Here is a 10,810-nt window from a genome sequence, read left to right on the forward strand (position 1 = left end):
ATCCTACCTGAAAGTAGAACCTCCACCCTTGGTATCAAAGCCCCACAAGAACATTTTGAGAAAAGAAAATATTGTTCATGAACATAGATGCAATCATCTTAAAATATTAGCAAACCAAATCAGAACTGGTTAATACTTCATGACCAAGCCAAGATTATCCCAGGAAACTTAGCTGATTTAACTTTCAAAAATTAATATCATTTATCACATTAAAAAAAGTCTCTCAATGATGACAACAATGGATGTCTTCATTCCTTGGAACCAAAAGGCTATATGTGGTTAATTATTTGTTTATACAAGTTTCTAGTCAATGTTATTTCTAGCATTACAGGTATTCCTCTCAGATACTACAAGTTCAGTTTCAGACCACTCCAATAAAGTAAGTACTACAATAAAGCAAGGCACATGAATTTTTTGATTTCCCAGTGTATACAAAAACTGTTTCCACTAAACCATAGCACAGTAAGTGTGCAATAGCATTATGTCTAAAAAAATGTACATATCTTAACTAAAAAACACTTATTGCTAAAAAATGTTAACCACTGTCTAAGCCTTCTAGAAGTCATAATTTTTTTGCAATAGTAACTTCAAACATCTCTGATCTCAGATCATGACAAATATAATAATAATAAAAATGTTTCATATATAGTGAGAATTACCAAAACATGACAATGGAAACATGAAGCAAACAAACGCTGTCAGAAAAAACAGCGCTGAAAGACTGGCTTGACAGAGGGTTGCCACAAACCTTCAATTTGTAAAAAGTGCACTATCTGTGAAGGGTGACAGGCAAAGCACAATATACGATGTATGTCTATATACAATTTTTCTCTTCAATTACTACTGTGCTTTTGAATAATCTGTCCTTAATCATTAGCTTCAAAATCTCTATTTCAAAGGTGGCTATTTTGTAGAGTTAAGTTAACGTATCCTCTTAAGATATATAATCAATAAAAGACTGATTTCCCTGTTTAGCAATAAACTGCCTTCAGTAAGAGTGAAAAATAATTGTATTATAATTTGATTATTCTAATTCCCAGACCTCCAATTTCAACCACAGGAAATGTAGGACCAAAATTTTCATAAACTATCTCTAAATTTCATGTAAACTCAATGGAAATATAGGATTGCTTTTAAAGAATAAGACTTACAAACAACTAAAATGTATCTAATTTTGTGTATTGAGCTTTACTCATTAAGCTCCCCTTTTTGACTTACCTCTTTGCTTGATGACTGAATACAAATATCTTTTGTTTTAGGTGTTGAATAAGGCACTGATTTTGTGGCATTTTTGCTAAAATCATTGGCAACACCTAAAAAGTAAAAAAAAAATTTAAACGTATAAAAATTTTTGGTTACAATTAAAAGAAGCCCTACATGATACATCAAGAATTCTTTTGATTCTTTTAAGCACAATTAGTTTAACTGAAGTACAGACACAATTCAATATTCAAATGTACCTAGAAGGCATCAGGAACTGAAAAAAAGACAGACAAGATTCCCCAAGAAGTACGTGCCAACTCATCTTTCAGAACTTAAAAAGAAGAGATACTTTTCCACTGGGTGTGCTTTTCTTTGGTTGGCTTTTTTTGGTGTTGTTTGTTTGTTTTTGTTGGCTTTTATTCCAATTCCTTCTGATACTGATCAGCACTTAGAAAAGTTTTCTAAAAGAAAACTTGCCATAATATATCTTTTCTTTAGGAAGGGGTACAAATCATCAAATGTTATTTCAAGCTCTTCAGAGATCTTAAGAATTCTGCACATTTAGTTCCATTATTAAGATACTTCCTCTAGTGTATGATAATTATTTACAGAATTCCAGACTATAGGAATCTAGTGTGAACTAAAGGGAATAACAAATTATTCTCGTTTTTGCCAGTATTATCTTCAGTATGGAGAAGGAAATGGCAACCCACGCCAGTATTCCTGCTGGGAAAACCCCATGGATGGAGAAGCCTTGTGGGCTATAGTCCATGGGGTCGCAAACAGTTGGATATGACTGAGCAACTAACACACATCTTCAGTATACCAGAAGGTACATGAAGGACTGCACATGTACTTAAAACTCCTGGGAAAATATATACTGAAATGCTGGAACATATTTGCTAAATTTGATGTCAATGGACATTTTTATATTTCAGCCATCCCAATCTTCAAAGTGAAACCTTACTTTTTTCTTCAAAACAGTCTAGTAAGACTTCCAGTATATTCTTGCCTTGTTCCGTATTAATGTCAGGTGCCCTACTAAGAAACAAAGAAGGGAAAATGTTAGTGTATCATTTCTAAAAGATATTTGCTAATTATTAATATCTATCTTGAAAATTCTGTATCTCCTTATTACAAAATGCTAATTTTTACTTAGTAAGAAAAATATCACCATTAAAATCTGAGGATAAAACAAGTATTTGAGAGAACAAGAGCTCCCAAAAAGTATATGATGCAGTATGTTATTGTCTACATTAACAATTATATTCCCTGATTGAATAGCCATGTCTAAAGCTGTTTTAGACTACTGCTATACCTAAGAACATAAAAGTTTTCTGAACAAATTCAATCATTCCTGAAATGCTTCTTTAATAAAGACTCTATAGTCACAAGTCCTAACAGCTCCAAGTAACACAGTCTTCCCTAGATTTCAAATGCACTTTTGATTCAATACCCTTAATCTATAAAGAAAGCTGAGCACCGAAGAATTGATGCTTTTGAACTGTGGTGTTGGAGAAGACTCTTGAGAGTCCCTTGGACTGCAAGAAGATCCAACCAGTCCATCCTAAAGGAGATCAGTCCTGGGTGTTCATTGGAAGGACTGATGTTGAAGCTGAAACTTCAATTTTTTGGCCACCTGATACAAAGAGCTGACTCATTGAAAAAGACCCTGATGCTAGGAAAGATTGAGGGCAGGAGGAGAAGGGGACAACAGAGGATGAGATGGTTGGATGGCATCATCAACTCGATGGACATGGGTTTGGGTGAACTCCGGGAGTTGATGATGGGACAGGGAGGTCTGGTGTGCTGCAGTTCATGGGGTTGCAAAGAGTCGGACACGACTGAGTGAATGACCTGAACTGAACTGAACCCTTAATCTTAAGGAACTAATGAATCAATACAATTTAATTAAAAATTATAATTTTAGATTCAAATGCAATTGTAAAAATAACATAAAAGAGATCCCTTGTTCACTTTATCCAGTTTTCTTCAATGGTAACATTTCACAAAATAATACAATATATTATCAAAACCACGATATGGATATTGACAAAATCACCAATTTTATTCAGATTTTTCCAGTTCTACATGTACTCATTTGCATGTTTATGTTTGTGTATGTATTTAGTTCTATACACTTTATCATATTTGAAGATTCACTTATGACCACAATAGTCAAGGTGCTGAACAGTTCCATCACCACAAAGATCCTTCTATTGCCCTTTAGGGTCACACCCACCTTTTCTTTTTCTTAGCCCCACAGAATAAACTGCATCTTTCTGTTACTACCATTCAAAGTGTAGAGTGCTTTATCCATAGCTATCATTTAGTCAGAACTGAAACTGCCTCTTCCTGATCCATCACTCATCAGGCGAATTTCTTTTATGACTACTATTTAGCCAATGCACTGTTTGCACTAATATTTCTCTATTAATACAAAATAATTAAGATGACTATACTTAACCAATGAGCATATAAATCATTATTTTAGTCAGAGGTAATAGTTTCTCCTTTCTGCATTTAAAAATTCCACTTTCTAAATAAATATTATATTAATTAAATAAACATTAAATAAAAATTATCTTAAAAGCTTAAGTATACAGATTACCTGGAAGGTCGGCAAAATCTTCTTCTGTAGTCATTTTTGAGATGATCCTGAAAGACAAGTAAATCATCAGTTTGGTGAAAAGTTAAGTTCTTCATTTATTCATTCAGCAAGTATTTGCTGATTGCCTACTATAATACTATAAAGAGGAATTCTTCTGGATCAAGTGAAAAACAACTTGGCTCACATTCATTGTTTCCAAACCTTTTTTATATTATTTCCTTACCCTGGATTTTTTTCATCGTCTTCTTCCTCTTCCTACTCCTCCATCTCCCCCTACACCTCTTCCATCATCAATATCATACTATCTGGGCTTCCAGTAACTCAAGTTAGTCCCTCAACAGTATCTATTTATCTTCTTTCCCTGTAGGTCAATCCCTCTAAATAATAGTAAAGAATAGATGGGCATAAAATGACAATGAAAAAGAGAATGGAACAGAGGACCATCTGCGGACAGACACATATAACAAATTTCTGAAAGATGGAAACAAATGAAACATGATAATTGATGAGACAGAATAAAAGGAGAAGCAGCCTAAAGAAAGCTCAGAGGATATTGTCCTGGATGAGGAGTGAATGACCAACATAATGAAAATGCAAGAACAGTCATACCTAGGAAACTAAGAGTGAAATATCAGAAAAACTGAGGATTAAAAAGTGCTAGAATGTCTCCAAATGAGAAATTAGGTAACCCCAAAAAAGAAGAGTGATTTATTACATGGCGCTAGTGATAAAGAACCTGCCTGCCAATACAGGAGACGTAAGAGACGCAGGTTCAATCCCAGGGTCGGGAAGATCCCCTGGAGAAGGGCATGGCAACCCACTCCAATATTCTTGCCTGGAAAATTTCAGGGACAGCGAAGCCTGGCGGGATACAGTCCATAATATCACAAAGGGTCAGACATGACTGAAATGACTTAGCAACAAAGAAGAAGCCCCTATCAATGGAAATGACAGGAAAAAAATAAAACACATGGACATGTTGAAAGTGGAAGTGGAAAACATATTTGTGATAATCTGGGTCCTATCTTTTAAGTATAAAATCTATAAAGTTAACTTTTCAAGTTGAAAATTGGGTAGTAATAGGATAAACCGTATGCTTTTAAAAAATAAATAAATTATTATCAATATAAAATGCTTAGTAAGCTGTACTCTTCCTTGGCCCAATGGGATATAAATAATCCCACTTCATGTGAACACTCTCTTTACCCCACTCATGCTCTGACATTCTGACTCTCCTAACGCTCTTACACACAACTCTAGGCCACTGTAGTTTCCACTCACAGGGACTGCTACCTTGCTTCACTTTTGAATTGAATTATTCAGAAAGATGAAGACATCTCTTTAAGAGTTTAAGAAACCCGAGAGCAGAGACTTTGTCTTAAGCTAGCTTATATTCTTCCCAGAGCTTTGACAGCGTTGTATACCACAAAAACATATTTTGTTATCTTTTTGACATGCCAAATAAATAAGACTAAAATTTATGAGATGAAAGTGTTTTTCTTTCAAGAAAATTAGTGTTTCACATAGCCTGTTAATTTCAGGAGGTACCTAAGGAGCAAAAGATTAAATCTATTTTACAGATAGCAAACTAAGGAACAAAGACATCTAACGAGTCTGCATTTTATCACAAGATAGAAAATTAATGCAAGCACTTAGGTCTCTCATCAGCACTCAACACTCTGAAACACTTAAGCAAATCCTTGATAATTAATGTTAGTTAACCCCCTTCCAAGGTCTAATTTAAGGTCATTCTTCTAATTTAACACAATAAAATGAAAAAGTCATATTTTCACACCAAATGTTTCTGAACATTTACACCTGTAAAGTACTCGGTTCCTCTTTTAAATAGAAAAAATTTAAGGCTAAGACAATTCATTCCTTCAGCAAATATGAATCAAGCACCTACTAGAGGGCCAAATGCTATTTTGGTGCAGTATAAAATGAGTGGTGAACAAGACAGACAAGGTCTTTTAATTTTACATTAAAAGTCAGAATACAAAAATTATTAATTTTCAAACACTCAAAAACTTTCAATTTCAACTCATCTTCATTCAATTTCAGATTCTTTCATTCACTGTGAGATTATGTTTCTCAAAGAAAATAATACACCTCACAGCTGAGTTTCTCAAACCTAGCACTGATGACATTTTGGGCTGAATGACTTGTGAGGTCCTGTCCCGTGCACTGGTAGGATACTTGCTGCATTCCTGGCCTCCACCCACTAGATGCCCTTATACCCCCTCCTCATCCACGCCTTTTCAAAACAACCAGAAATTTTCCCAGGCAACACAAACACCTCGTGCAGGGCAAAATTCCACCCAGTCTGAAATCACTAAAGTACAAGAATGACTGAGGATAATCTCTCAACTCCTTTCTCCCTTTGTCTTTTAAATGAGTTATGATGCAAAGTCAGATATTAGAACTAAAAGGGTCAAAACAATTCTAACTTTGGGGGGACTTCCCCAGTAGTCCAGTGGTTATGACTCTGGGCTTCCAATGCAGAGGTCAGGTAGTGGATTCGATCCTTTCTCAGGGAACTAAGATCCCACATGCCACAGCTAAGGGGTGGAGGTGAAGTGAACTGTGGGAATTTACTCCCAGCCAAATCTTCTCAACAAACTATCATGATCAAGTGATTCTTGGACAAGAAACAAAAGTATAATCGTCCCATTCCCCAGTGGATTTGAATAAAAGCTGGTAATAAAATCAGGTACAAACACAAAAGACGACACTGGAGAAGAACCAAACAGGGTCTATATGGAGTCCTGCACATGAGGCGGCACACATATCCATACTGTGCCAAGGGCACCTGCATCTTACCACAGCACTCTGAAAAGTCACTACTATATGAATAGCTGGATGTGTTTTACCGGGAAAATGATTTTTGTCTTTGTGTCAGCATTTCTGCACTATTGCTTTGGCTCAGTAATAAACACGAGACTTTTTGTTGGAAAATAAAAGTGAACTGCATTCAAAAGAGTAAGACCCAGCAAACTGAACCAGCAGCTGCTCTTCCAGTTTCAGTATTGTCTATCTCTCTCCTCCTTAATCTGAGAAGCCAAGTGCAGTCAATGGGGAGGACTACTACAAAGAGAGAAAAGAGAACTTTGAAAAGAGACACAAGGGCAATGCTTACAGAAGACTGACAAGAAAAGCGCGCAGCAGGAAAAGCAGTCAATGTGAGAACTAAGACAAGCTTCAAGCAGTCTAAGCTTTCCATGTTCTGAATGAAGGGCATCATCCTTAAACTAGGAGAAATTTGTAACAGGTGAGATCACAGTGAGAAAAGAAGTTGTTTATTAATAATATCATTGATATTATTATTATTGATCATAGATTTTAAACACACGCCAACATCAATATAAATAAAACACTGATCATGGTTTTTAAAAAAGAAAGCATGAGAAGATAAGCCACAGACCAGGAGAAAATATTTGCAAAAGGCACATCTGATAAGGGCTGCTATCCAAAATATACAAAGAACACTTAAAACGCAATAAAATGAGGGAACTCCCCTGGAGGTCCAGTGGTTAAGGCTCCAGTTTCCAATGCAGGTGTGGGTTCAATTCCTGGTCAGGGAACTAAGATCCCACATGCCTCCCAGCACCACCAACAAATAAAAATGAATGAAAGAATTTTTTATCTCAATTAAAAAACAAATGGTCCAAAGACCTTAACAGATACCTAAGAAAATATATAGATGGCAAGTAAGCTTGTGAAAAGATGCTCTACATCATATGTCAATGGGAAATGCAAACTAAAGCCAGATAGCACTATATATCTGACTGTGTGTCCAAAATCTGGAAAAATGACAATGCCAATTGTGGAAAAATGGGAACTCTCATTTTAGAAGGCAAAACGGTACAGCCACTTTTTTGGTGGTTTCTTACAAAAGTAAACATACTCTTACCAAATGACCCAACAACATCTTATTTTTCTTTAGTCAACAGTATGAAAGTGTTGGTATAGAGAGTACTTTTTACGACGAGCACATGCATTATTTACATTATATATAATTGTCAGCTGGGAAAAATGCACAACTTAAAATTTATAATTTTTATTTGGTGACCTTACTTAGGACCATAGCTCAGGAGACAGACTCTCAAAGAGAACTACTCCAAAGAGGTAAGGGAGGACCTAGGATATACATGAGTTTGGGCTGGGGGAAAAAAGAAAAATCATGTATCAAAACTACCACTAATCACAAAAAAAGACACCTCAAGCTAATGATTTTAGTGCTTCTCTATATATGCCACTTAGTGGCAGCTGCAGTTTCTGGTGGCCTGAAGGTGGGCTACATTCTGTTTACTTAAGTGGAGGGCAACAATTTTTGTCCACAATAAACTTCTTTATGCATACAAGCATATATATACATATATATATATACAATATAAATGGGAGTTCATCAATGCTGAAGATCTTAAACGGGGAGATAGAGTAGAAACTAGGAGTTTAGAATAGGGGCTGCTAAGGGTTGTATAACACATAATAACCATAACAGGCTATACGGTCGCCAATAGTCGGATACGAGACTCAGCGGCTAAAACAACAAAACCGTAAAGTACAGAAAAGTGAATACCAAGGAGTCCAGAAACTGTCCAATAAAAAATGAGTTTCCGCCCCCTCAGTCATTCACCGCTTACACTTTTAACCAGTAGCTGCCTCTCAGAAACCTGTCAGAAACCAGCAATTCTGAAAGAAACGGGTCACTTCCAAGGCTTTCCAACACTACCAAGGACAGAAAATTATTGGGAGGACTACGAACTGAAAGCTCAGTCGATCAGTGGTGTCTGATTCTTTGCGACCTCATGGACTGTAGTCCGCCAGTCCCCTCTGTCCAGGGGATTCTCCAGGCAAGAACACTGGAGTGTGTTGCCATTTATTCCTCCCGGGAGTCTCCCACACCCAAGGATCGAACCCTCTCTTTCATATTTCCTTGCATTGGCAGGCAGATTCTTTACCACTGAGCGACCTGCTGAATTCCTAGAACTGAAGTTAGGCTCAAAAGTAGAAATCACAAGATTCTCAGAAGAGAAAGTTACCCGTCACAACTGGATTACAAAAAACCTGAGGGAACACTGCAAGTAAAGTAACTCTGAATAGTGGCACCCGCTCACTTCCCAACTCAAGAAATTCGCGCAGCTTTCCATCGAAATCCTCCAGAAGCGACGACACCAGCCCGAAGCCTCACTCTCCCCGCCTCACCCGGTTCCAGGCCTGCACTTACCAGACCCCATGCAGCCATGTTCCGGCCTGGCTCCGACCGGGAAGGGGTTTGGGGCCGTAAGTCTACACGGGTCAAAGCTCTGGGCAGCCCAGCGAGGATTCAGTCACCCCAAAACCAGCCAGAAGGAAACCAGCAGCGCCCTTAGGCGAGAGACAGCGGGAGATGGCGGGCTCCGAGGAGCCCCAAGCTAGCCAGCGCGCCCAGCAGCGCGCCGCGCACTACGCAATTTAAAACGGCCTGCACATGCGCAAAATGGGCTTGCCGACTCCGACGGAAGAAAGCCGTTGTGTGCCCGCCCCTCACTTGTACTCGCCTCTCCGCCTTTTCGAAGCCCCGCCCGCCCCACCCGGCAGCCCCACCCCTTCCTCCCAAAGACTTAACCTCTCGCTCCCACAGCTTCCTGGTCCTTTTCTGGCTCACTCTCCCTCTTTGCCACTCGGAGGAGGTGTAAAACTTCTTGATGGTTACATTACACAGTAAAAAGTAATGTTTGGAAGGATACAAGGTAAAAAATTGCTGAAAACAGTTAAAGAGTAATGTTTTACTGTGCAGGTTCATTAGCCACACCCAGCCCACTTATGCATCACCTCTGAAAGGAATAATAGTATATTAATAATGGTGATGGATGATGTATTTCTCCCCCCGCCCATTACGTGAGGGGGGGGGGGGGCTGGGGGGGGTGGGGGAGGGAATTACTATTGCTGTGAGGCAGTGCCAACAAAATGATCTATGTAAGTACATACCACTTAAGTGTGATGATGTCCTGAAAAGAATCCTAAATCAGAAGCCTTGAAACCTGCTCAGTGGACTAGCTATCTCATGTATGACAAGCTCTGGCACCATTTTGGCAGGTTCCTTATTTACATAATGGGAAAGTTTACTTAGATGCTCTGAAAACTGACTAGACCTGACCGTTTTATGATTCTATGACATTTTTTATGATTCAATAAAAAATGTATCACGGAACTCAAATCAGAAAATGGAATACCTTCCCTTAGGCAAGGGAAACAAAAGCAAAAATGAATAAATGGGGCTTTATCAAGCTAAAAATATTTTGCATGGTGGAGGAAATTATCAAAAAAATGAAAAGGCCACCTATCAAAGGGGAGAAGGTATTTGCAAGTGGTACATACAATAAGGAGTAAACACCCAAAATATACAAAGCACTTATATAATTTAACATCAAAAAGCTAAAGAACCCAGTTAAGAGTGAGCAGAGGAACTGAATAGGCATTTTCTAAAGAAGTAATACAGATGTATAATAGATACATTAAAAGATGCTCAACATGAAAAGGGACCCCTCCAACATTGTTGGTAGAATGCAAACTGGTACAGCCACTATGGAGAACAGTACGGCGATTCCTTAAAAAACTAAAAATAGAGCTACCATATGATCCAACAATCACTCTCTTGGGCACATATGTGGAGAAAGCCATAATTCAAAAGGATATGTGCACCCCAGTGTTTATTGCAGCTCTGTTTACAATAGCCAAGACATGGAAGCAACCTAAATGTCCATCAAAAGAGGAATAGATAAAGAAGGTGTGGTACATATATATAACGCAATATTACTCAGTCGTTAAAAAGATGAAATAATGCCATTTGGAGTAACATGGATGGACCTGGATATTATCATACTAAATGAATTAAGTCAGAGAAAGACAAATATCTTATGATATCACATATATACAGAATCTAAAAAAGAAAAAGATACAGATGAACTTATTTACAAACCAGAAACAGACTCACTTAGAAAACTAACTTATGGT

The 10,810-nt window shown here is 37.7% G+C and overlaps 1 protein-coding gene across 3 annotated transcripts in view; it reads right to left on the reverse strand.

Moving 5' to 3' along the window:
- Window positions 1-9,283, reverse strand: part of CENPC (centromere protein C) — a 69,881-nt gene extending 60,598 nt beyond the window's left edge. The window contains exons 1-4 of one of the 3 annotated variants that reach the window (XR_006265657.1): window positions 9,042-9,283; window positions 3,815-3,861; window positions 2,171-2,244; window positions 1,219-1,313 (exon numbers count right to left, since the gene is read on the reverse strand). Coding sequence is in view for 2 of the 3 variants with exons in the window: in XM_043447956.1 (XP_043303891.1) it covers window positions 1,219-1,313; window positions 2,171-2,244; window positions 3,815-3,861; window positions 9,042-9,059 (234 nt within the window). In the remaining variant the exon portion in view is untranslated. The remainder of the gene's footprint in view (window positions 1-1,218; window positions 1,314-2,170; window positions 2,245-3,814; window positions 3,862-9,041) is intronic. The other 2 variants (XM_043447958.1, XM_043447956.1) reach the window with 2 other exon arrangements.
- Between the last annotated feature and the right edge of the window lie 1,527 nt (window positions 9,284-10,810).

The sequence above is a fragment of the Cervus canadensis genome, chromosome 26, assembly GCF_019320065.1.
Source record: "Cervus canadensis isolate Bull #8, Minnesota chromosome 26, ASM1932006v1, whole genome shotgun sequence".
Classification (NCBI taxonomy): Eukaryota; Metazoa; Chordata; class Mammalia; order Artiodactyla; family Cervidae; genus Cervus; species Cervus canadensis.